General features: G+C 41.5%; 1 protein-coding gene across 1 annotated transcript in view; it reads right to left on the bottom strand.

Annotated features, from left to right (window-relative positions):
* EHD4 (EH domain containing 4) overlaps positions 1 to 25,143 on the bottom strand; it is a 128,768-nt gene extending 103,625 nt beyond the window's left edge. The window contains exon 1 of the mRNA XM_007536479.3: positions 24,825 to 25,143. Coding sequence (XP_007536541.1) covers positions 24,825 to 25,060 — 236 coding nt within the window. The 5' untranslated portion in view covers positions 25,061 to 25,143. The remainder of the gene's footprint in view (positions 1 to 24,824) is intronic.
* Between the last annotated feature and the right edge of the window lie 2,728 nt (positions 25,144 to 27,871).

Below are 27,871 nucleotides of genomic sequence, written 5' to 3'. Positions count from 1 at the left end.
CTATAAAACGGAGAAAACCCCCCCCCCCCCAACTCTTCATCTGCACTATTCCAGCCTTTAGGTTCATGATTGGTCAACAATTTGTTCAGCTTTATATGTTAACTCTCTTTTCAGCCACCAGGTTCCAGATTCTGTCATGATGCCAATCGAACTTCCCTGGGCAGACAACCTCACCAATGTGTCCTGGAACCCCACTTCCCCAGAACCCTGCTCCACTAGGGAAAGAGACAGGCTGGGAGTATGGATCGACCTGTCAATGCCCATGTTCAGTGGGGAAGCAATTACAGAAGCCAAACCTTCCACCTTCTGTACCCCACAATGACCGTGGGTCCATACTCCCAGAGGGTTAAAGAATAGGAAAGCTATCAAGGGAGGGGATGGGATACAGAGTTCTGGTGGTGGGAATTGTGTGGAGTTGTAACCCTCTTATCCTATGGTTTTTGTCAGTGTTTCCTTTTTATTAATAAAAAAAATATAACTAAACAAACAAAAACCCTTAGGATTTCTTTTAAGTCCTGTGAAGATGCCTCTTGCCCTACCTCAGAGTTTGAGAGGTCAAATCCAGCCTCCCAGGGGCATCTACAACATGCATTCTGTGACTCACAACAAATATATAAATCAGTAGGTATCAGTGCTGACTCTGAAAAGTAATATGCCTTATATTTGGGATGTTTAATGAGCATTACTTCAGAATTCTCACACCAAAAATCTAGAGAAATGGCTTGTGTAATGGCTAATTAGATGCATATGTTGGCAGCTGTTGCCTTGTACATGTATAATTTCACTGCTTAGAGGTTAGCTTTTTTCCTTTTTAAAATTCACATGATGGGGAGGGGGGGGAGGCAGGTAAAGCAGGGCAAGGGAAGGAAATAGAGGGGGAGAGAGCTATGTTACAGCTCCATTCCATCATTTATAGGGCTTCCCCTGGTCCTGGGATGCTCCCATGTAGTGCTGGGTCTCAATCCTAGTGTCTTCCTTGTGGTATAGTGCACACTCTACTATGGGACATCTACTGGTCTAAATGTTGCTGTATTTTTTAGCTATAAAGATGCGTAAGAAATTATATAAAGTATAGCTTTTGAGTTCAATGGAGGAACATTTTATTTCTGTATTTCAAAACCAGGGTTATGAGTTTAAATGTGTCTCAATTTGTAAGTGTTGAATGCATTATATATAGTACAGAATAGTTTCATGATAACCTCTTATTTGATGATGACTATATGGTGGTACTAACTTGGTAGGAAATAATTCTACATTCTGAGCCATTTTATAAGACTTAGGGGACTGGGGAGATAGTATAGATGGGCTGGGGAGAGAGCACAAAGTGGTTATGCAAATGACTTTCATGCCTGAGGCTCTGGGGTCCCAGGTTCAATTCCCAGCTCCACTGTTAGCTAGAGTTGAGCAGTGTTCTGGTAAAAACAAAAAATAAAAATAAAAATAAAAAAAAGACTTGGCAATAATAACTAATTATTCTCCATCTACTTCCATATCTTTATATTAAATTGAGGATAATTAAAGAAAACTGCTTTAAGAACATAACTTTCTGTGGCATCTCTTCCTTTCTATCTCTACTTACAAGCGAATTTTCTTGTAAATAAATGGCATAAACTGTAACTTTGTGATAGCAATAAATACAGTTTATTGCCATTTAAGAAATCGTTTCCAAGTTGGATATCTCTTCAGTCCTTCTCATGAAATAGTGGCTCAAATATTATCAGTAAGAATCACTAGCTTCTAGAAGGTAAGACTGGCCAGTGGTAGGTGAACAGCTTGCATGATACCAGATTAACATGGGTGATGATTTTTTAAAACATTGTAATGTATTTCATCAAGTCATTTTCCTGTGACTGTTTTTCTTTATAATACTAGAATAAAATTTTACATTATTTTGCATATAGATTTTTTTTAATACTAGGTTTTCCTTATGCCATAAAAAATACTATTCTGAGTGTACAATATAATTTACTGTTGTATATTTATACAGCTTCCAATTTTTCACTGTTACAGATAAAGGTGAAAGAAATATTCCCCATCCACCTGAAAATTTCTTTTCTTTCTTTTTTTTTTTTTTAGAAAACTAAGTTATGCCAGATTACTGCCATTTTAAAACCGTGAAACTTAGCATTCATTTTTGTTTCTAAATCACTGACATAATAATCAGAACTATTTGTTCAGACAGATACATTACCTTTAAAACCACTGTAGTTACTAATGGAATTGACATTAGCCCATGAGACCAAGAAACTGGAATTTTCTGTGTACAGTCTTTTTGATGTGTGTGTTTTCCCCCCTCCCAGTTATGATTGTAATTTACACTGCATGTGGCTGAGGTGTGCTTAGAGGACACTGCTGTCTGACCTCTGCTATTACCTGCAGCATAATGTTCAGCAATGAAGATAAAAAAAGTGAAAGGAATCAGAGGCACTAGATTGCCCAGTTTCTTACTGTTACTGACTTTTTTTGTGCTTTTTGTTTAAACTGGGGAATTAATGTTTTACATTCAACAGTAAGTACAATAGTTTGTACATATATAACATTCCCCAGTTTTCCATATAACAATACAACCCCCACTAGGTCCTCTGAATCTTTCCTGGACCTGTATTCTCCCCACCCACCCACCCCAGAGTCTTTTAATTTCATGTAATACACCAATTCCATTTCAGGTTCTACTTGTGTTTTCTTTTCTGATCTTGTTTTTCAACTTCTGCCCGAGAGTGAGATCATCCCATATTCATTCTTCTGTTTCTGACTTATTTCACTCAACATGATTTTTTCAAGGTCCATCCAAAATCGGCTGAAAACGGTGAAATCACCATTTTTTACAGCTGAGTAGTATTGCATTGTGTATATATACCACAACTTGCTCAGCCACTCATCTGTTGTTGGACACCTGGGTTGCTTCCAGGTTTTGGCTATTACAAATTGTGCTGCCAAGAACATATGTGTACACAGATCTTTTTGGATGGATGTGTTGGGTCCCTTAGGATATATCCCCAGGAGAAGAATTGCAGGATCAAAGGGTAGGAACATGTCTAGCCTTCTGAGAGTTCTCCAGACTGTTCTCCACAGAGGTTGGACCAATTGACATTCCCACCAGCAGTGTAGGAGGGGTCCTTTGACCCCACACCCTCTCCAGCATTTGCTGCTGTTACCTTTTCGATGTATGACATTCTCACAGGAGTGAAGTGACATCTCACTGTTGTCTTTATTTGCATTTCTCTGACAGAGACTTGGAGCATTTTTTCATGTGTTTCTCAGCCTTTGGGATCTCTTCTGTGGTGAATATTCTGTCCATGTACTACCCCATTTTTGGATAGGGTTATTTGTTGTCTTGTTGAGTTTGGCAAGCTCTTTATATATGTTGGGTATTAAACTCTTGTCTGATGTATGGCATGTAAAGATCTTCTCCCATTCTGTGAGGGGTCTCTTGGTTTGGGTAGTGGTTTCTTTTGCTGTGAAGAAGCTTTTTAATTTTATGTAGTCCTATAGGTTTATACTTGCCTCAGTCTTCTTTGTAATTGGATTTGTTTCATTGAAGATGTCTTTAAAATGTATGCGGAAAAGAGTTCTGCCAATATTTTCCTCTAAGTATCTGATAGTTTCCGGTCTAACATCCAAGTCTTTGATCCACTTGGAATTTACTTTTGTATTTGGTGAAATATAGTGGCTCAGTTTCATTCTTCTGCATGTTTCAACCCATTTTTTTTCCAAAACCATTTGTTGAAGAGACTCTGCTTTCCCCATTTAATAGTCTGAGCCCCTTTGTCAAAGATTAGATGTCCATAGGTGTGGAGGCTCAATTCTGGGCTCTCAAATCTATTCCACTGGTCAGTTTGTCTATTCATGTTCCAGTACTGTCGTTTTTGACGGGTTAGGTTGTTTTCTCCGGGCTGGCTTCACGGGCGGGTAACAGACGACCAGGGACTCATAGTTGAGCTGTAGGCAGTATCTCTTTATTCATGCAGGACGCAGCACAATCTAAGCCGAGCTGAGCTAAACTAAAGGTAAAGTACTCTAAAACTCACAATGCTGTCTTTATATATACTTGACAAGTAGGGTGGAAACAGGGTGTGACATAGAGAGGGTGGAGAGAAAAGTGACTGGTGACAATCAGAGTGTGACAAGGAGGGGGGGTGGAGCAAAAACATATCATGAAACAGTGGGGATTGAACCAATGCCCTGGAGGGAGGTGCTTGTTAACAGCGGTTATATAAATAGAATGAAGTGGTTATGTAAATAGAATAGTGTTAAGCAGGGGGGATTTAAACCAAATGAAACAGAAGGGGTCTCATGCATACCAACAATTCCCCCTTTCTTTTTAACTAATGGCCATTGTGGGGTGAACAGAAACGTATATCGTACAGGCGTTTTCAAAAGAACTGGCATAAGACATGGAAAACAAAATAGGCGAACAGCAATAACCAGTGTGATGCCAAGGGGAGCTTTTCTTGCCTCAAAGGGCAAGGCCTAGCAGGCGAAAGGGCATTTCTTGCCTCTGGGAACGCTTCATGCCTCTGGGGGCATCTCTTGCCTCAAAGGGCGTTTCCTGCCTCTGTGGGCATCTCTTGCCTCTTGGGGCGCTTCACGCCTCTGTGGGCATAACCTAATAAGGAGGGGGAGTTTTCTGCCTCTGGGACAGAGCCTGCAGGCGAGGGAACATGGTCTATAAAGTCTCAAGGCAATTGGCTGAAGTTAGTCTTTCAGAAACACAGCAGCGTGTACCAGTAAGTCCGATGGAGGTGTCAGTCCAAAGTAGCTGACCACAGAAGAAAATGTCAGAGGATGAAACGCTGCACGTCTGTCTCGATGGGGAATGTCGGCCGCCAGAATTCTGCTTTTCTGTAGAGAGTGAGCTTTGGAGTCTGTGAATCTGTTTCTTCAGGTCGTGCCAGGTCTCATCATTGGTTTCCGGGGGCGATGTCAGAGAACAGGATCCTAATGGATTTCCAGGAATTCTATTTGAGTAGATGCTTTTTCATGTGAAGACTTTGACAGCTGAAATTCACTTACTTGTCAAACAAAACTTGTAGCAGATTAGAAGTTTACTATAATTGATAACTCCATTATAATTGGAAGTCCTTTCTAGTATGATTTTAAGGTTGTTTAAACAGTTTAAACTCAATAAAATGTGGAAAGGTAAACAGAAGAAACACAATTAAAAAGCCTCAGGCATGAGAATAATTAACATAATCATTGCACTATCTGCCCCACCCATAACTCATACAGTTTTCAGGATTAAACGTTTCAGAATCATGTCAAGACGTAAAAGAGAAATCAAAGGAGGGAAAAAACAATTTTTGGATTGTTTCTGGATGTCTCTAGAAATCATGGCTGCGTCCAGCATTTTTTTTTTTAAGTCAATGTCAAACAAAAATTCAGTCATTCAAATCATTCTCTTATGAAACGCAACTTGAACCAGATTATCAAGATCTCACCATGTAGGATTAAGAATCCCCGGAGGGCGACCTAGTCCAAAAAGGTCCTCGAAATTCCATTTAGGGTGTTTCTGACTGTTCCTGCTGGATTGCTTCAGGCACCCATTTTTAAAAGCGTCTTCCCATCGAAGAAAGAATCCAATCAGGAGAGTAGAACTAACCACGTGTCTCCATACTTGGGAACTGCCAGGGTACTTGAGAATGCTCCTCAAACTAGAGTAGTCCTTCTCCACGGGAAACATTCGAGAAGAAGTCCAGAAAGCCCCAGGGGAAATCCCCATGCATATCCCAAGGTCTACGATCACGGTCATAAAGAACGAAATTATGGCCTGGAGCGAAATGTAGTCCTTTTCCTCGGGAAACATGAGAGAGGGAATCCAGAAAGTCCAAGGAGAAATCTCCGTGCATCTCCCAAGCTCTATGATCCCGGTCATAAGAAACCAAAGTTCCCGGTCAGGGAACCGAAATGTGGCCCAGAGTAAAATGTTCCAGAGACAGACTAACTGTCTCATGATGAAACAATAGAGGCTTTGGCAAACCTCTTCATAAGTAGAAAGACAACCCATGGTGGATGGGTAGCCAAGTTTACTTATCTGGACGATGGGTAGGTAGGGTCCCACGTTGATGCTGGTCCATGTTTCAGGGCTTATTTCAGTCCCTGTTCAGGCGCCATATGTCGTTTTTGACGGGTTAGGTTGTTTTCTCCGGGCTGGCTTCACGGGCGGGTAACAGACGACCAGGGACTCATAGTTGAGCTGTAGGCAGTATCTCTTTATTCATGCAGGACGCAGCACAATCTAAGCCGAGCTGAGCTAAACTAAAGGTAAAGTACTCTAAAACTCACAATGCTGTCTTTATATATACTTGACAAGTAGGGTGGAAACAGGGTGTGACATAGAGAGGGTGGAGAGAAAAGTGACTGGTGACAATCAGAGTGTGACAAGGAGGGGGGGTGGAGCAAAAACATATCATGAAACAGTGGGGATTGAACCAATGCCCTGGAGGGAGGTGCTTGTTAACAGCGGTTATATAAATAGAATGAAGTGGTTATGTAAATAGAATAGTGTTAAGCAGGGGGGATTTAAACCAAATGAAACAGAAGGGGTCTCATGCATACCAACACAGTACCAAGCAGTTTTGATGACAATGGCCCTATAATACAGTTTGAGATCTGGGAGTGTGATGCCTCCAGATCTGTTCTTTTTTCTCAAGATTGTTTTGGCAATTCTAGGTCATTTCTGGTTCCAGATAAACATTTGTAGCATTTGTTCTATTCTCCTAAAAAATGTGGTTGGGATCTTGATGGGGATAGCATTAAATTTGTATATGGCTCTGGGTAGTATATTCATTTTGATGATGTTAATTCTACCAACCCATGAACATGGAATATATTTCCACTTCATTGTGTCTTTTTCAATTCCCTTGAGTAGTGGCTCATAATTTTCTGTATACAAGTCTTTCACTTCTTTGGTTAGGTTTACTCCTACATATTTTATTGTTTTTGTTGCTATAGTAAAAGGAATTGATTTCTGGATTTCAATTTCTTCTAGCTTACTGTTTGCATAGAGGAATACCACTGACTTTTGAATGTTAATTTTGTAGCCTGACACCTTACTGTATTGCCTGATGATTTCCAAAAGCTTCTTGCTGGATTCCTTAGGTTTTTCTGTGTATACTATCATGTCATCTGCAAACAGGGAGAATTTGACTTCTCTTCCAATCTGTATGCCTTTAATTCCTTGTTCCTGCCTGAGTGCTATGGCAAGAACTTCCAACACTATGTTGAATAGTAATGGTGATAGTGGGCAGCCCTGTCTAGTACCAGATCTGAGTGGAAATGCTTCCAGTTTTTCACCATTGAGTATGATGTTGGCTGTTGGTCTGCTATATATAGACTCCACTATCTTGAGGAATTTTCCATCTATTCCCATTTTTCCCATTTTGGTAGTGTTTTGATCATAGAGGGATGTTGTATTTTGTCAAAAGCTTTCTCTGCATCTATTGATATGACCATGTGGTTTTTGGTTTTTGTTGATGTGGTGATCACATTGATTGATTAGCATATATTAAGCCAACCTTGTATGCCTGGGATAAACCCCACTTGGTCATGATTAACAATCTTTTTAATATACTGCTGTATCCAGTTGACTAGAATTTTGTTCAGTATTTTAGCATCTATGTTCATTAGAGATATTGGTCTGTAGTTTTCTTTTTTGGTTGTGTCCCTGTCTGCTTTTGGTATCAGAGTGATGTTAGCTTCATAGAAGCTGGCAGGGAGTATTCTAGTGTCTTCAATCTTCTAGAAGACTTTTAAAAGTAGAGGTATTAGTTCATCTTTGGAGGTTTTGTAGAATTCATTTGTAAAACCATCTGGTCCAGGACTTTTATTTTTGGGGAGATTTTTTGATAACTGTTTTAATTTCATTAGCTGTGATGGGCCTGTTCATGTTATCCACTTCCTCTTCACTTAGTTTTGTCAGTTGGTAGGTATCTAGGAAATCATCCATTTCTTCCAGGTTCTCTAGCTTGGTGGCATATAGTTGTTCATAGAAGCCTCAAATGATTTGTTGAATTTCTGTGGTGTCTGTTGTGATATCTCCTCTTTCATTCACTATCCGATTTATTTGGGTCTTCTCCCTTTTTTGTTTTGTGAGTCTGGCTAAAGGTTTGTCGATTTTGTTCACTCTTTCGAAGAACCAACATTTACTTTCGTTGATCTTTTGTATGGTTTTCTTATTCTCAATGTTATTTATTTCTGCCCTAACTTTAGTGATTTCTGTCCTTCTGGTTACTTTAGGGTTCCTTTGTTCTTCTTCTTCTTCTAGGTCTTTAAGATGTGCAATCAGGCTGTTTATTTGTGCTTTTTCTTGTTTCCTAATGTGTGTTTGTACAGCCATGAACTTCCCTCTCAGTACTGCCTTAGCTGTGTCCCAAATAGTTTGATAGGTTGTGTCTTCATTTTCATTGAAGTCTCAAAACATTGTGATTTCTTCCTTGATTTCCTCTTTTACCCAGAGGTTGTTAAAAAGTGTACTGTTGAGCTTCCACATTTTGGGACTATTACTAATCTTTTGTTGATTGTTAAGTGTTGGTTTGATTCCACTGTGGTCTGAGAAGATGCTTGGGATGATTTCAGTGCTCTTGAATTGGCTGATGCTGTCTTTGTGGCCTAACATATGGTCTATCCTTGAGAATGATCCATGTGGATTTGAGTAAAATGTGTATTCCAGTTTCTTGGGATGAATGACTCTGAAAATGTCCAATGTTCTAGTTTATCTTTCTCTTCATTTAGCTCCCTTATGTCTTTATTGATTTTCTGCCTGGATGATCTGTCAAGTTGAGAAAGTGGGGTGTTGAAGTCCCCTACTATGACTGTGTTACTGTTAATATATTGCTGTAGCTCTTTCAGTAGACATTTGATGTATTTAGATGGCTTCTCATTGGGTGCACAGATGTTAATAATTGTTAAGTCCTCTTGATTGACTGATCCTCTGAGCATTAAGTAGTGTCCATTCCTATCTTTTTAAATCTTATCTATTTTAAAGTCTATCATGTCAGATATGAGAATAGCTGTTCCTGCCCTTTTTTTGTGGTTCATTGGCCTGTATGATAGTTTTCCATCCTTTCACTTTGAGTCTGTGTCTTGTTGAGTTAGGTGGGTTTCTTGTAGACAGCAAATTGTTGGGTTGTATTTTCTGATCCATCTTCCTACTCTGTATCTTTTAATAGGTGAATTCAGGCCATTGACATTTATTGATATCAAAGATTGAAGATATTTTAACGCAATTCTTGTAGAGTTTTAGAGTGTTCTGATAGATGTCCTATTTATGATGGTCTGACTGTTTATAGAAGACCTTTCAGAACTTCTTTCAGGGAAGGCTTGGTGATAGTTGATTCCTTCAACTGTTGCTTGTCTGAGAAGGTTTTGATGCCTCCATCTAGTCTGAATGACAGTATAGCAGGATATAGTCTTCTTGGTTGAAAGCCTTTCTCGTTGAGCACTTGATAGATATCTTGCCATTCTCTTCTGGCCTATAGTGTTTGTGTGGAGATGTCTGATGCTAATCTTATGGGTTTTCCTCTGTAGGTGACTCTTTCTCTTGTAGCCTTCAGGATCCTTTCTTTATCCTTATTCCTTTCCATTCTAAATATGATGTGTCTTGGTGTCTTTAAGTCTGGGTTAATTCTGTTTGGGACCCTCTGGGCTTCTTGAATCTTTATGTCTTTGATGTTGTCTAGACTAGAGAAGTTTTCAGCTATTATGGCCTAAAGAATGCTTTCTTCCTCTCCCTCTCTTTCTTCCTCTGGTAAGCCAATAATGCATATATTGTTTCTTTTGAAGTCATCCCATAGGTCTCTGTTGTTGTTTTCAGCATCTCTTAATCTCTTACTTTTTTAGTTGTCTCTAATTCATCCTCAATCTTGCTAATTTTGTCTTCAGCCTCATAGATTCTATTCTCTCTGCCCTCTACTGTTTTCTGGAGTTCATCTATTTCGTTTCCCTGTTCTGATACTGTTTTAGCTTGTTCAACTAGTTGTGTTCTTAGCTCAGCTATTTCAGCTTTCAGCTCTCTAGTAACCTTGACATAGTTAAGTATTTTCTTCTAGAGTCTCATTTGTTGTTCCTGTATTTCTGATTACAATTCTTTCAAACTCTTTACTCACTCCTCTGTGATTATTTCCTTAGCTAATGTTTGGATGTTGAACTCGTTATTTTGTGCTTCACCCTTTGGGGGCTTTTAGCTGGACTGTTGTCCTGGTTAGTTTCTCCAATATTTCTTCTTGCTGGTTTACCCATTTTATATATTATGTTATGAGTTCCCTCTCTTAGTACTTTTCAAATTACTGATCACTATTTCCTGGATTGACTTGTGTCTAAGTAAGGTAATTAAAGGGTTCACAGTGGTGGAAGTTAACAGTTGTTTCAATAGTATTTTAATCCCTGAGTTGGAGCTCAGTGATTTAAAAACCTCTTTTTAAATTTTTTTTCTCTTCTCTGTAGGCCATGGGAGCCAGAGGGGCTTCTAACTATAAGTAGGCTTCTTAACTTAATCACTGACTCCTGACCAAGAGATAAGGCAGGGTGTGGCAGAGATAGTCTGGTGGTTATGCAAAGAGACTTTCACAGTTCCACAGCTATGCCACCGAGGTATAGGTCTTCTCCTGAATTTCCTAGTTAGATCTCTGTCCCCCGATGTCCCTCCCTGCCACTGCTCCAGAATCTGAGGGCAGTAGCAATGGAGACTCAGAGTTGCACTTGGTGAATCTCCGGGAGTCCTCTCCTCCCTTCAGCTATCCCCTTGTTGGTGGAACAGACTGGAGGTGGTGTCTCAACTGATAGACTGTTGGACTGTTACCAGCCACTTAGTCTCTCCCTAGGCTCCTCTCTGTCACCAGCCACATGTGTTTGCACTCACTAGTGATTTGGTGGGTTCCTGTAGTCATTCTAGTCTTGTCTTGTTTCAGTCCTAGGTGGTCTCCTTTGGTATTCCCAATTGATCCGGGAGAGGAGAGGAGAAGAGAGGAGAGGAGAGAAAGGGATCTGCTGCTGCTCGTAGCCCCGCCTCCAGAAGTCTCCCCTGTTACTGACTTTTTTCAGTCATTCGTCTATTAGGTGTGATGATCTATTAGGTGTTTTGTATGTTCTGACTTGTACTTTATGACTGATAGACTGGAAGTATATCACTTTTATAATGTGGTTGCAGAACACAGTATTTCCAAAATCACCTGATTTCAGACTTTTTTTTTTTTACTTTTCTTTTAACACCTACTAATTATCTCCCAGAAATGCAACCTGCAAACACAGATTAAAGGAAAAGGCAAAAAAAAAAAAGGGGGGGGCACTGAATTCAATATCCATTCTAATTTTTCCAAAAAAGACTTTTAATTAGTAAAAGGAGAGGGGGAGAAAATTTCATTTACCTTTATAAACTACCAAACCAACAGCTGAGATCACTTTAATGACAAAGGCCACTAAATAATTGCCACTGAAATTAGAAGCTTTGAGATGGATAACTGCTTTCCAATTTAGCAACTTAAGAAACATAAGAGACACAGAAGTAGGGTGAATGAAATTGAAACTGCTATTATTGTGGGTTGGGTGGTGGCACACCTGGTTGAGCGCACATTACAACATATAAGGAACCAGGTTTGAACCCCTAGTCCCCACCTGCAGGAAGAATGCTTTGTAAGTGGTGAAGCTGTGTTGCAGGTGTCTATTACACCCTTCCCTCTCAATTTATGGCTGTCTCTATCCAATAAATAAAATAAAAATAATTTAAAAACCCTGCTATTATCTAGAAAACCCTAGAGATTATATTAAAAGTTCCCAGGATAACTTCTTGGATCAGATGAACATAAACAGGGGGAAAAAAGTCCATAGCTGTCTTAAGTACTAGTAATACTCATCTAAAAAATGTAGACAAAAAAAAATCTGAATAAGAGTGATAGAGTTCAAAATACCAAAGAATAACATTAAGACAGAGATATAGAACTTGCCTGATTCTTTCAGAGATATAGCAAAGAAGGTCTGAGCAAAAGTAGTGCTGAGTTCTTATTCCAAACATAGACAGGGTGTAGATTATTAATGTCATTCTAATACAAATGTATCCCAATGGGTATTCCAGGCAGAATCTAGTGGAGCAATTTTAAAGTTCTTCTACAAGAATGACAGGATATGATAATGGGCAGAATTTGTAAAGTAAAAGTCCAAGATGGGGACTGTCATGTATTAAAGAATGCTTCAAAGCAACAGTATTTTTGAGAGTATGGTAATGGTCTAAGAACCTACCAACAGAACAAAAAAAGAAGGTCTGAAAATATCCCAATATTTACAATTTAGCAATAAGTCTCACATGACAGTGGGATTATTCAATAGTGGGATTGAATTTGGGGACCTCATGCTTGAGTGTCTAACACTTATCCACAGAGTCACTTCCCAGGTTGCCCTTGATTATTTTTAAAAATTACTTAATGACATGAGGAAAGATTCATAAATGAAAAGGCTAAATGAAAAGGCTGTTAGCTATCATTAGTCACACAATTCTATTTTAAAAGCATGCTTTCTATGTCTCTGTTTAGTTCATTGGTTAACAATGTGAATAGAAGGAACCTGATCCATGCAACTTAGTAAGCTTCCTCTTCAGGGCAGCCAATCTTCAGTCTTCAGTTGTCATGATTCCATCCACTGAATGGCCAGAAATCAATGGATCCCAAATGTTCCTGGCTATGCCAGAATAGCACTGAGAGGTAGTTTGTAAAAACAAATACAGATATTCGAGCCTCACCCATGAAGATTCTCATTAAGAAAGTCTGGGATGAGGCCCTGAAATCTATTTCAGAAGATCTCTGGGTGATTCTGACCCACAGTCAGATCCAACAACTACAACATTCTAGTGGGTAACTTTTTAAGGTTGTGAAATGTATAGATGTTTTCTAGAAGTTAGTTTTTACATATAAAAAAGGACATTAGGGAGTCGGGCGGTAGCTCAGCGAGTTAAGCGCAGGTGGCGCTAAGCACAAGGACCAGCGGAAGGATCCCGGTTCGAGCCCCCAGCTCCCCACCTGCAGGGGAGTCACTTCACAGGTGGTGAAGCACGTCTGCAGGTGTCTGTCTTTCTCTCCCCCCTCTGTCTTCCCTTCGTCTCTCCATTTCTCTCTGTCCTATCCAACAATGACCTCAATAACAATAACTACAATTTTTTTAAAAAGGGCAACAAAAGGGAAAATAAATATAAAAAAAATTAAAAAAGAACGTTATAATAATAACCTCTTCTATCCTATATTGTCCTAAATTTCTAGTCCAATAGTCATTGGTTAGGTAGCTGAAATAATCTGGAGAAGAGTGGCCTATCTGCAGTCTCACTGAGTTCACTATTGCTCCAGGTCTGCCCTGGAGGCCCTATCTATCCTCTTACAGGATCCCCATTCCAATCCTTGTTTCCTCTCAGACTCCTGAAACACCAGCTGTCACCCCTCTGTGCCCCTCTGACCCACTTTCACTCCTGCTGTGGTGGTGCTCATTTTTTATCAGATGTCTGAAATTCCTGTAACCACAGCACAGCTCCTCCCCTCTGGTGCCCAATTGCTGATGATTTTCTATATTTGACACATCACCACCCACTCATTCCTCATTCCACTGCTATCTGCCTATCACCACCACCTCCTGTTATGGCTTTTGTCAAGGTCATCCTGGCTCCTGATGGCTAACCCCCTGGTTCCACTTGAGTCCTTCCCTAGCTTTTGTGGGGGTGCTCTGTTGCTTCACAACTTTCCTTTTTATGGTAAAGGCACCTCAGGCTGACTACATGGACAGCCAACTCCCTTCGCTTTAGAGTTTGATTCAGGATGGGCATATGGCCAGGGGTTTGAACATGGATTCTTGCACAAGCTAACAAGTGCGCTAAACAAGGTGCACCACTAACCAGTCCCTCGTTTCTCTTTAAAACACTCTAGAGCTTATTAGAGGGATGACACAGGGCTTTGCTCCTAAACAGAATCCACCTGCCCTTTAAAACAAACAAAACAAACAAAAAAACAGGACATTTTCCTGATTCTTTTCATTTTCTACATTATTGCTAGAAAGTAACAACAGTATCTTACAATCTTGTAACAAACTATTAATAATAAATTTTAAAAAAGTAAGAATAGTACCATAACAAGTGCTGGCAAGGATGTGGAGAGAAGGGAACTCTCTTACAGTATTGGTGAAAATGCAAATTAGTGCAGCTCCTATGGAAAACAATTTGGAGATTCCTAAAATCATTAAATAAATCCAAACATATGAGAATGTAAATTCGTGTAACCTCTGTGGATAGCAGTCTGGAAACTCTCACAAGGCTAGACATAGACCTTCCGTATGACCCAGTAATTCCTCTCCTGGGGTTATACCCCAAGGACTCCATAACACCCAGCCAAAAAGATATGTGTACACCTATGTTCATAGCAGCATAATTTGTAATAGCTAAAACCTGGAAGCAACCCAGGTGCCCAACAACAGATGAGTGGCTGAGAAAACTGTGGTATATATATATATATACACACACACAATGGAATACTACACAGCTGTGAAGAACAATGAACTCACCTTCTCTGACCCATCTTGGACAGAGCTAGAAGGAATTATGTTAAGTGAGCTAAGTATGGGATGATCTCACTCATAAACAGAAGTTGAGAAAGAAGAACAGAAAGGGAAACTCCAAGGAGGATTTGACTGAATTTGGAATAGGGCACCAAAGTAAACATCTCTGGGTTGAGGGCGGAAGTTTGGCTTCATGGGGCGGGGGGGAGGATGGGATGGGACACAGTCTTTTGGTAGTGGGAATGGTGTTTATGTATACTCCCATTAATTCGTAGTCATATAAATCACTACTTAATTCATATTAGAGGGGAAAAATGACTGAATGTCTCAAATTTTTTAAAGCACAGACCATAGGCTGAGTCTCTGATATGTTGACTCTCTTAAAAGCTTAGACCAGGGAGAACAGAAGCAACTGGTGGCACAGCTATATAAAAATAATGTCAAAGGACATAAATTATGGTGATGTTGTGTATGATACAGCAAATCCTAACAAAGGGATACTTCAAAGTTAACCCAATTGCCAAATAATGTGATTATAGCAATAACTATCTATTGCCTTCTTAAACCCTAAGACAGCAGGAACCTCCCACTTCCTCTATAGAGCCTATATTTCCCCCAGTCCTGGAACCTCTAGGGTGGGGCTCACTTTCCTGCATGCTTCTCTCAATTCATACCAACTCATATTGCATCCGCCGATTCCATCCTAATCAACACAAGGTGTACCACCTCAGCATGCTTCACTTCAGACTGTGTCCAGAGACATCAGGCATGGAATGTTAACCCTTTACCCTAATTACTCGGGTGAGACCTTTCCTTTCATAGAGTTCTCAAATTCCATTCCAGGAGGTTCACTTCTAACAAAATCCCAAAACCTAGATATAGACTAGGTCCCATAAGATAGAGCATATGTTCACATGTATCCATAAATTAGGGCAAAATATATACCTGAAAGCAAAAGTACACAATAGTCTGCAGTGAGTCAGTGTAAAGTTCATAAAGAAATAGTGTCTACTTAGACTTAGATACCCTCCTCACCTACTTCCTATCATAGTTATCTCACTCACTCCCAAGCTAACCTCATCAAAGCAAGGACTGCAAAAGCTGAGTAAGGGCAAGAGACTGGCATACTTTAACGATGACTCTTTAGTTACTATCAGGTCACTCCATCAGCTGGAGCCCTATTTGGGGAGTCCTGAGATTCCCAAACAGACATGATGGGCCTAGACCTCGAATAAATCCCTCTCCCCAATGTTACCAGTCATCTCTCAGGAACAACACAATATAGACCCCTTTGTGGGTCCCCATAGGACCTTGCCCTCAACGTGGATCAACAACGGTAGAGAATGCTTCATTCTCCGAAGGGAGGCTGGACAACATACTCTATGCTACACCTGAGGAAGATGGGTCCTGATATTGGGGCAGCTTGGAACGTTCCTACTCATGACCATAGAATGTGAGCTCAGATCTAAAGGGATGCAGAGGTCACATAGGCTCCTAAGCTGAATATATGGGCCTCATATCAGACCAAATAGATGAGTTTTTCAGTCAACAATATTTATACACCTTTCCCATATTTGGGAGCTACTCTCTTCCCTGATCCAGCTTTTTGGTCCTTTTTCCAGCCATGGCATCATCTCCCCAGACAATAACTTGGATCCACCTGCATATCAGATTTCAGGCTCAGGGAAAAACAAAACAAAACAAAACCAAAAACTAGTATAGTCACAGGCCCTTTTGAATATTAACTATAATAGGCCTACTAGCTATCTACAAAATGGAGACCACCCCCCACCCCCCAACTCTTCATTTGCGCTATTCCAGCCTTTAGGTTCATGATTAGTCAACAACTTGTTTGGCTTTATGTGATAACTCTCTTTTCAGCCACCAGGTTCCAGATTCTACCATGATGCCAACGGGACTTCCCTGAGCAGATGACTCCACCTATATGTCCTGGAGCCCCACCCCATTAGAGAAAGAGAGAAGGTCTATGTCTGTGTCAGGCTGGGAGTATGGATCGACCTGTCAATGCCCATGTTCAGCGGGGAAGCAATTATAGAAGCCAGACCTTCCACCTTTGGCACCCCACAATGACCTTGGGTCCATACTCCCAGAGGGATAAAGAATAGGAAAGCTATCAGGGGAGGGGATGGGATACAGAGTTCTGATGGTGGTAATTGTGTGGAGTTGTACCCCTCTTATCCTATGATTTTGTCATTGTTTCCTTTTTATAAATAAAAAATAATTTAAAAAAATCCAACCATATGACCCAGAAATTACTCTCCCAGCACCTATCTTTGTAAAGAACACAAAAACCCCTAAAAAGATCAAGCAAATCCATTTTCATAGCTATTTGTAACAGCCAACATTTGGAAACAATCCAAGTGTCCAACAAATGAATGGTTAAAGAACTGTGGCATATACATTTATGTGGGATATGACAAATTTATAAGAAATGATGACATACTCTCCTTTGCTACAACATGCATGGAGCTAGAGGGGATCATGTTAAGTGAGGTAAGCCAGAAGGAGACGGATAAATACTGGATGATCTCACTGATGAGCTCTAATAAAAAAAAAAGCAAAGGACAGCATAGGGTGAATCATCAATGGACTATAGTCTATCACAACAGATTCAGAGACTGAAGGGGAATAGGAAGAGCACTAACGTGAGATTAGGAACCTAATGCCCTATGATGAAATAAAATGATTTGGTTGAGGGTGAAATGTACTCCTATCTTGGGGAAATATGGAAATGTATCCTTGTGACAACAATCCTGTAAATCAACATTTATTCAGTGAAGTGATATTAGGGAAAATTAGGGAAAAAATCACCAGTTTATTATTATTTTTTAAACATCTGCAAGTTCTTTCTGTTTGGCACTCCCACCCATCTCCCCACCTGGCATTTACAGTGCCTGCCTGTGCTAGACTCTGGGGACACCCCCCCCATTCTCTGGCTTGAATCCCCCCTCAAACATAGCTGGGCTCCCTTTGTCATGTCCGGATGCTTTTCTTTTAAGAGAAAAGGAGGAAGGAAAACAATAGCTGAAAGTTGTTCTGCTTTCTGTCAAAGTTGTAGCGAGAGGCCTGAGCAGTAGGTCTATCACTTCCTGATTTTCTGTTGTTCTGATCATACTTATAAAGGCTTTTTATTGTCCAAAGCATTTTTGCCCCTCAGCCCACTCACTCCAGCCTTATGCTTTTTATTTTCTTTTTCCTCCAGGGTTATTGCTGGGCTCCGTGCCTGCACCATGAATCCACCACTCCTGGAGGCCATTTTTCCCCCCCTTGTTGACCTTGTTGTTGGATAGGACAGAGAGAAATGGAGAGAGGGGAGAAGACATAGAGGGTGAGAGAAAGATAGACACCTGCAGACCTGCTTCACCGCCTGTGAAGCGACTCCCCTGCAGGTGGGGGGGGGGGGGCTCGAAGCGGGTTCCTTACTACGGTCCTTGGCTTTGCGCCACATGCGCTTAACCCACTGCGCCACCGCCCGACCCTCCAGCTTAATGCTTCTATCCATAAACATGTTCCTCTTTGCCTGCTGCCCCACTCCCCTCTATAAGCAGTATATTTAAATGATGTTTTAAAATACAACTGCCTTATTAAGCATTTTCTGGGAAAACATTTTATCATTACTAACCTGAGCTTTAGGGTGAATGAGCATGTTTATACACTGACAGGGGTGTGACAGGAAAAATCACATAGGGATTATATGGTATTTCATACTTTTTGAAAGTCTATAGAAATACAATTTACTATTGTTTGTCCTTGTATCTGGGTACCTTGCTAAATTCCTGTATTAGTCTCTGAAGTTTTTATTTTTTATTAATGATTTAATAATTATCAACAAAAAAATTTAATATTATAACAGGGATCAATTCCATAGATCCCATTGCCAGAGTTTCATGTCCCATTCCCTCCATTGGAAGATTTCCTATTCTTTATCCCTCTAGGTGTACAGACCAAAATTCTTTATGGGGTGCAGAAGATGGAAGGTCTGGCTTCTGTAATTGCTTCTCTGCTGAACATGGACTTTGGCAAGTCGATCCATACCTCCAGACTATTTTTAGTTTTCCCTAGTGGAGTAAGGTGAGATTACAGGAAGCATTGGTGAAGTTATCCGCTCAGGGAGGTCAGGATGGCATCATAGTGGCTGAGGTAGTGGTGCTTCTGTCGATGTCTCAGTTGTAGTTGATGAGTTTTTTTGTCTTTTTTTAAGTTTGATAGCTGTTGATATTTGTTATTTTGGGGGAGATGGGTTTTGTTTCCTGTTACTCTATAGCCATGCCTCCTGGGTCTTAAAACTTTTTTTTTTTTTCGGCCTCCAGGGTTATTGCTGGGACTTGGTCCTGCACTGCGAATCCACTGCTCCTGGAGGCTAATTTTTCCATTTTTGTTGCCCTTGTTATTATTGTTGTTGTTATTGGTGTCATTGTTATTGGATAGGACAGAGAGAAATGGAGAGAGGAAGGAAAGACAGAGGGGGAAAGAAAGACACCTGCAGACCTGCTTCACCGCCTGTGAAGCGACTCCCCTGCAGGTAGGGAGCAGGGGGCTCCAACCGGGATCCTTAAGCCAGTCCTTGAGCTTTGCACCACGTGCGCTTAACCTGCTGCGCTACCACCCGAGCCCCGTCTTAAAACTTTTTATATATGCAAAGTCAGATAGTTTAACTTCTCTATTTCTAAACAGAAATGCCTTGTCTTTCTTGCTTAATAGCTTTGTCTTCTGCCTTTTTAAAGTTTTCATATTTTCTTGAGTAGCTTCTCTCTGCTTTTCCTCAGTAGAACAAATTTTTTGAAAGAAGGGGCTAGAAGTAGGACATAATAAAGTGAACTCTTAAGGGTTGGGCGGTAGCACAGCAAGTTAAGTGCACGTGGCACGAAACACAAGGACCCGTGTAAGGATCCTGGTTCAAGCCCCCTGCTCCCCACCTACGGGGGAGTCGCTTCACAGGCGGTGAAGCAGGTCTGCAGGTGTCTATCTTTGTCTTCTCTTCTTTGTCTTCCCCATCTCTCTCCAATTCTCTCTGTCCTATCCAACAACGACATCAATAAGAACAATAATAATAACTACAACAATAATAAAACAAGGGCAACAAAAGGGGAAAAAAAAAGTATAAGTTGAGGACCAGCTAGTGGTGTACGTGGTTATGCTCATGTTAACTGGGGTTTAAGTTCCCTTTCTGCAGGGGGAAAGCTTCAAAGGTATATATATTGAGAGTCCGATGGTGGCGCAGTGGGTTAAGCGCAGGTGGTGCAAAGCGCAAGGACCAGAGTAAGGATACCTGTTCGAGCCCCTAACTCCCCACCTGCAGGGGGGGTCGCTTCACAGGTAGTGAAGCAAGTCTGCAGGTGTCTTTCTCTCCCCCTCTGTCTTCCCCTCCTCTCTCCATTTCTCTCTGTTCTATCCAACAACGACGACATCAATAACAATAATAATTACAACAACAATAAAACAACAAAGGCAACAAAAGGGGACAAATAAATATTTTTAAAAAGGTATATATATATATGAATGAAAGAAATCTCACTATTACTCTTTGCTGATTTTGCTGATGATACATCTAGAGAACCCCCAAACCACCCAAAAACTACTGGAAAAAATAAATTCAGTAAAGTATCTTGATACAAAAATCAATGCACATATATTTGTGGTATTTCTGTATACAAACAAGGAATCAGAGGAAAGGAAACGAAAGAGTCATTTCCATTTACAATCAAATCCCAAATGATAAAACACCATGGGGTGAATCTCACAAAGGAGATTCACAGGGCCTTTACAAGGAAAACTACAGGATACTGTTGAAAGAAATAGAGAAACACACAAAAAAATGGAAGAACATTCCTTGTTCCTGGAAGAATAGTGAGCATTATTAAAATAGCTAATCTTCCAAAAGCAGTCTATAGTTAATGCACTCCCTATTTACATCCCAATGACATTTTCCAGCCAAAGAACTTCTGAGAAAATAGGAGAAAAGAGTTGTCACACTTGCCAACTTCAGTTTATACTATAAAGCAACAGTAATGAAAACAGCATAGTTCTGGAATAAAAGTGGACACTTGGATCAATGTTACAGTATCAAGAGCCCAGAAATGAGCCCACACATGTACAACAACTACCTAGTATATGATAACAGGGCCAAAACCACTCAATGGGGTAAGGAAGGTCTCTTCAATAAATGGTGCTGGGAAAATCAGACAGCCACATGTAGAAAAGTGAAACTAGAACACTCCTTAACATCATATACTCATATCAAAAATGGATCAAAGACATGCATATTAGATCAAAACTCTAAAAGTTATTGATGTTGGTGAAACATTGCAGGATATTCACATCAAAGATGTATTTGGAGACTCAACACCATGGGTATGGGAAATGAAAACAAGAGTAAATAAATGGGACTACATCAAACTAAAAAGCTTCTACACATTAAATGCAAATTACATAAGGATAACCAGGCAACTCAGTAAATGGGAGAAGACAATTTTACATCACACATCTGATAAGAGATTGATATCAAACATCTATGAAGAACTGGTACAGGTCAACAAGAGAAAAAAATCACTCAATAAAAAAGTGGGCAAAGGAACTAAAGAAGACAGTTTTCTAAAGAAGAGATATACATGGACCACAGACATATAAAGAAATGCTCCAATTCACTTATTAGAGAATTATAAATTAAACTATACTGATAATTTACTGGTATTTATCTCACACCTGTGAGAATGGTTTACATCAATAAAACATGAAATGACAAGTGTTGCAGAAGTTGTGGAGAAAAAGGGACTTTACTATACTGTTAGTGGGAATTAAAACTGGTGTAGCCAGTTTGGAAGACTGCATCAAAAGTCCTTAAACAAATAAATGAAATTACTTTATGATCCGGCAATACCACTCTTGGGCATTTCATACCTACATTCATAACTGCATTATTCACAATAGGAAAAGTGTGGAAGCAGCCAAAATGCCCATCAGTAAAGAAATTATGGGATATATATTTCATGGAATTGTACTCTGCAATTAAAAAAAGATATTGTGTCTTCTGGGACAAAATGGATGAAAGTAAAGGTGATTGGTTATGCTTAGTTAAATAAAAGATTAAAGACTGGTTGGTTTCACTCATACGAGTGGAATCTAGAGAACTGATTCCCATGAATCTGGAAAAAAAAAAAAAAAAAAGAAAGAAAAGAAAGAAAAAGGAACAGGAGCAAACTATTTCTCAGACTGTGAGGACTATGGTTATCTTTGGGAGTTGGGGACACAGAACTTTGGTGATGGGCATGGCATGGTGCTATCACTCTATTAATCACAAACAAAAGTTAAAATTAAAAAATAAGGGAATCTGTGACTATATAGATAGGTACACCTCCCAACCAAATATGAGCCTTTAATGTTCAATTGCTAGAAGCAAATAAGCCACACACCGACCAGCTTCAATGAAAAAGCAGGATTTAGGATGGATGCAGGTAGGATCCAGAATGGCTAGCACCTATTGAGCCATTGCTCCCTAGCTCCAGTGCAGAATTCTATATGGTAGCTGTCCTTGTGTCTGGGGCTCTCCTCTCAAGGTGTCTTTTTTCCCCCAAGCTTCATTATGAAACCAAACTTGGGTCTTCTGTGTTTCACAGAATTTCCTGTTCACCCTGATTTTCATCTAACAGACTCACTTTGGGCCTGCTTCTCAGTGGCAATTCTACTGAGGCAGAGAAGGTACCACTAATGAAGGGATTTTAACCTCAGGTTGCAGCTGGCTCCTATACCTACAAGGCAAACCTCAAAGTCCTTTAAATAATGCTTAGCTTGTGAGCATAGGAGGTGGTGTAGTGGGTAAGGATTTGGATTCTCAAGCTTGTGGTCCTGAGCTCAATCCTCAGCATAATATGTGCCAGAGGAATGTTCTGGTCCCCCTCCTCTTTTGTTCATAAATAAATATTTAAAACAATAGCAAAACTATGCATAGCTATTCCACAAATAATGAAACAAGGAGAAATAGAAATAATATAATGAGATAGTAAACTGAAAACTTTGGCAAATGTTGCTGAGTTTTGTTCTGCAGTCTCAGACTTGCTTATTAGCTCCATATCACCTCCACAGACAGAGGGGCACATAGCCTCAGGATGGACACAGTACCCATGCAACTGCCCCAATGACATACTGGTCCCATAAAATTTTCCTGTCAAATCAGACAGTTAGTTGGCCCAGGTGCTATGAACATACCACTGCTAATGACTGAGCTAAAAAAACAAAAACACCCCACCACCACCACCATTTTTTGTTGTTGTTGTTGTTCTTTTATCTGACATCTCAGAAGTTCCACTTCCTACTCTTGTACCACTTGGCTGAAATATTTAATTATCTCATATACTTAAAAACAGGTCAGTGTTATTGAGACCACAAATAAATGGAAACTTTAAACATAGAATCAATATTTTATTTATTTACTTTATTATTGCCACCAGGGTTATTGCTAGGGCTCAGTACCAGCAGTACTAAGAATCCTCTGCTCCCTGGTCCTTGTGCATGGTAATGTGTGCTCTCAACTAGGTGTGCCATTACCCAGACCATTGTACCAATATTTTTTAATACACTGAAGTTATATTTTCAAGTTGCCAGCTACTGTAATGGGTCTATGGTTTATTTTTCTGTGTCTAGGATAACCTATTTAATGCTATTTTTTGTGTGCTTACTATCAAGCAACAAATAAGGCAGTTTAAAAATAAATTTCTCCAGTATTTCTTCACATTCAATGTTCCTGCTCAATTTACTCATGGTGTATCATCAGGCCTGGGTCCTGTACATTTCCTCAAATGACAACTAATTACTCTTTGTAGGTACTATTCAGGTCACACTGGTTTAGAGAAAATAAGGTTGCTACTTAATAGAAATGGCATGTCTCCAAATACTGAGGCAGTTTTCTGAATGCCAATTGAATATCAATTAAGACGAGATTGATCAGTTACTTTGTTTCAACCTGACAGGTTTTTTTTTTTTCCCTCCAGGGTTATGGCTGTGGCTCAGTGCCTGCACTACAGTCCACTGTAGTTCCTGGAGGCCATTTTCCCTGTTTTGTTGCCCTTGTTGTAGCTGTTATTGCTGTTGTTGGATAGGACAGAGAAATCGAGAGAGGGGAAGACAGAGAGGGGGAGAGAAAGACACCTGTAGACCTGCTTCACCACCTGTGAAGCAACCCCCTGCAGGTGGGGAGCTAGGGGATCGAACAGGTATCCTTACTCTGGTCCTTGCGCTTTGCACCACCATGTGCGCTTAGCTTAACCCGGGGCGCTACCACCCAGCTCCCAGGTTTTTTTTTTTTTAAGCTCAGGAAAACAAGTGTTCGTTTTAAAAATTTATTTATTATTGGATAGAGATAGGGGGGTAGAGATGGAGAAAGACAGAGACACCTGCAGCCCTGCTTCACTACTTGTGAAGTTTTTCCCCCTGCAGGTGGGGCCAGGAGCTTGAACCAGGTGCGCCACCGCCTGGCCCCATGAAAACAAGTGTTCTAACAGAAAAGTGAGTTTTGTCAATTGCGTGAGAAGTCAAATAGCCTCGCTGCAAAGCAATAGGTTTCAACGTAAATTATCTCTCAATAAAAACCGTGTTGGAAGAAACAGTGTGGTTTGAACACACTGTTTCTTGAGCACAAGAAATATTTTCAGTTGTCAAGTGTAGTAAGGAGGTAATGAACCACTAAGAAATGGAAACTAACCAACAGTAACCTGACACTCCCCCATTCGTTCCACCCAGCGCGGAGCTGGGGAGGCTGCTACACAGAGGACTCGCTAAGGCGGTGGATGGAGGCTGAGTAAGAGCTGAGTCCGGGAAGCCTCTTAGTGCAACACTGCGGCGCATAAGAAAGCACCTTCAACTGGGGGCGCGGGCAATACACTCTCATTCATTCATTCGATGTATTTATGGTTATGCACCAGGTACAGTGCTAGGGGTTGAAGTTTCAACTCAACTCACAACACCCCGTACGCACCTCCACACCAAGCCCACCTTAGGACTCAACTCACTCATCAAGAAAACACTACAACCCTGCTTTCCCAAAGCCCCAGACCAAGGTGAAGGGATGGGGTCAGGCCTAAGAGCAGGAAAGGGGAGCTCGGAGCAAAAGGGAGGGACCTCGTGAGTTTGCGGCCCCTGGGGATACTCAAGTCCGTCTGGGTGGCCGCGCCCTGGGGCGCGGTCGCGGGGACTCTGGCACCACACTACGAGAGAAGGCTCCGCCGCGCCGGAGGAGGAGGCCACGCGGGGACTCGGCCTGAAGAGGGGCGGTGCCGCGGGAAGCCCGGGCTCACCTGATGAAGGTGGTCTTGCCGGTGCTGTACTGACCCACCAGCAGAATCATGGGCTTGTTTTCGAAGTCGGCGTCCTCCAGGGCTGGCGAGTGGAACTCATGGAAGCGGTACGCCTCCTCCAAGGGCAGCACCTTGCGTAGGTAGAGCGAGCGCAGGCCGCCAGTCACCGTCTGCACCGCGTCGGCGCCTCCCATGCGCTCTCGCCCGCCTGCCTGCCGCCCCATCCAGCTGAACATCCTGCCGGCCTCGCCGCTGCTGCCCAGACTCTCGGACAGCTTCGCTGGATCTGGTGAGTTCTCTGCGCGGACGCTCCCAGCGGCCCCGCCTCTCTCCGCCCCTCCTCTCTCCGTGGCCAATCGTCAATCATAACGTCATGAGAGCTCGTTCGCTATTCAGAAGAGCTCGCTCAAATCTGCTCTGATTGGGCCTTAGCCAGTGCGGGCGGAGACGATAGCCAATGAAGAGGCAGACATTAATAAATTATAGATGACTAGTTCTTCTGGCGAGGTGGGGGTGGAGCTCGCGCGGAGCTTAGATCTCTGGCCCCGCTTCCGGCCAGGTGGCGTCTGCCCCCGAGCAAATCTGAGCTGACCAAACTCTAGATCCTCTAGAGACGGTTCAGTCTCCTGCTGAGTTATCTGTGGACGCCCTTAATGAGGACAAATCTTCTGAAACTTGACAAGTTACTCGCTCCTTGTTTTAGTCCCCTTAGTTCACTTCTTCTAGCGTTTGCCCTTCTTCCGTAGCCAGTCAACAGCGTCAGGTTGAGCCTGATGTAAAGTTTCCAGTCATTGACTATGTGGGTCACAGTCTGTCTGTAGCCGCAGGGGCAGTTCGGGTCGTCTCTGGCTCCCCAGCGATGGAACATAGCGGGCACCGGCCATGGCCTGTTTGATAGCGATTGAGGAGAGCCCAATCATACCGTGCTAGGTCAAAGTCGGGTTGACGCTTGCAGGGGTCTGTTCACTGAAGAGACTAAAGGCAACATTAGACTAATTGGCAACATTAGAGCCCAATTCTCCCCGTCTCTGTCAAATTCTGGATATTTTACCCTTTTCTTTGATTTCCCGTGCAACTGAAGATAATTATCCTCTTGGCTACAACTCAATCTCTTGATATTGACATGAAGTCTTGTTACTGTTCAGTCCTGTTTCTTGAATTAATAAATTTGAGACTGAGGAAAATAATCAGCCACTGCACTGCTGACCTACATAGCAATTTACAATGTTTCTCACAGTCAATATTTATACACCTTTCCCATATTTGGGAGCTACTCTTTTCCCCAATCCAGCTTTCTGGCCCTTTTTCCAGTCATGACATCATCCCCCAGACAATAACTTGGATCCACCTGCATATCAGATGCCAAGCTCGGAAAAACAAAACAAAAAATAACTAGTATAGTCATGCCCTTCGGGATATAACTAAAATAGGCCTAACTATCTACAAAACGGAGAACCCCCCCCCTTCATCTGGACTATTCCAGCCTTTAGGTTCATGATTATTCAACAATTTGTTTGGCTTTAGATGTTAACTCTTCTTTCAGCTACCAGGTTCCAGATGCTACCTTGATGCCAATCAGATTTCCCTGGTCATGCCACCCCACCAATATGTATGTCCTGGAGTCCCGCCCCTCTAGGGGAAGAGAAAAGCAGACTGGGAGTATGGATCGTCCTGTCAACAACCATGTTCAGTGGGGAAGCAATTATAGAAGCCAGACCTTCCACCTTCTGCATCCCACAATGACCTTGGGTCCATACTCCCAGATGGATAAAGAATAGGAAAGCTCTTAGGGGATGGGATGGGATAAGGAGTTCTGGTGGTGGGAACTGTGTGGAGTTATACCCCTCTTATCCTATGGTTTTTGTCAGTGTTTCATATATATATATAATGTTTCTCAACTGTTTGAAAGCATTTCCTAATCGTTACGTACAAAAGAAAACCTGGGGCACCTATTAAAATGTAGAGTTTTCAGTCATTGCCCCAGAGTTACTGAGTTAAAAATATTGAGGTGGGATGGAGTTCAGCAAGTGCACCAGGTGATTCTGATGTACCATGAAAGTGGTGACAGGTGTGACTTGTAAAGGTGAAGGCAGGGTTTGGGTGTCAAAAGCTAAACCTGGGAGTCGGGCAGTAGCCCAGTGGGTTAAGTGCAGGTGGCGCAAAGCACGATGAGGACTGGCATAAGGATCCTGGTTGGAGCCCCTGGCTCCCCACCTGCAGGGGAGTCGCTTCCCAGGCGGTGAAGCAGGTCTGCAGGTGTCGTCTTTCTCTCCCCCCTCTGTCTTCCCTTCCTCTCTCCATTTCTCTTTGTCCTATCCAACAACAACGACATAAATAACAACAACAACAATAATTACAACAAAAATAAAAAACAAGGGCAACAAAATTAAAGTTAAAAACTTTTTTGTTTTTTAATTTTTTTGCATTATCTTTATTTATTTGTGTTTATTTATTTTGCCTCCAGGGTTATTGCTGTCAGTGCATGCACCATGAATCCACTGCTCCTGGAGGCTATTCCCCCCCCCCTTTTGTTGCCCTTGTTGTTTTATTGCTGTTGTGATGATTATTATTGTTGTTATTGATGTCGTAGTTGTTGGATAGGACAGAGAGAAATGGAGAGAGGTGGGGTATACAGAGGGGGAGAGAAAGATAGACATCTGCAGACCTCCTTCACTGCTTGTGAAGCAACCCTCCTGCAGGTAGGGAGCCAGGGTTTGAACCCGGATTCTTACACCAGTCCTTGTGCTTCATGTCATGTGCGCTTAACCTGCTGCACTACCGCCCGACCCCCTATATTTATTTATTGGATAGAGACAGTGGTAAATCGAGAGGGAAGGGAATGATAGGGAGAGAGACACATGCAGCACTGCTTCACCAATTTCAAATCTCTCCCCCTGCAGATGGGGACCCAGGCCTTGAACTTGGGTCCTTGAGCACTGTAACATGTGTGTTCAACCTATTGTGCCACCACCCAGCCCCTAAATTTTTTTTTTTATGGTGGAGGGTAGATAGCATAATGGTTATGCAAAGAGACTCCCATGCCTGAG

The sequence above is a fragment of the Erinaceus europaeus genome, chromosome 16 (genome assembly GCF_950295315.1).
Source record: "Erinaceus europaeus chromosome 16, mEriEur2.1, whole genome shotgun sequence".
NCBI classification, from domain to species: domain Eukaryota; kingdom Metazoa; phylum Chordata; class Mammalia; order Eulipotyphla; family Erinaceidae; genus Erinaceus; species Erinaceus europaeus.
Note: the sequence above shows the minus strand (reverse complement) of the source record. Positions and strands in the feature narration are given on the sequence as shown.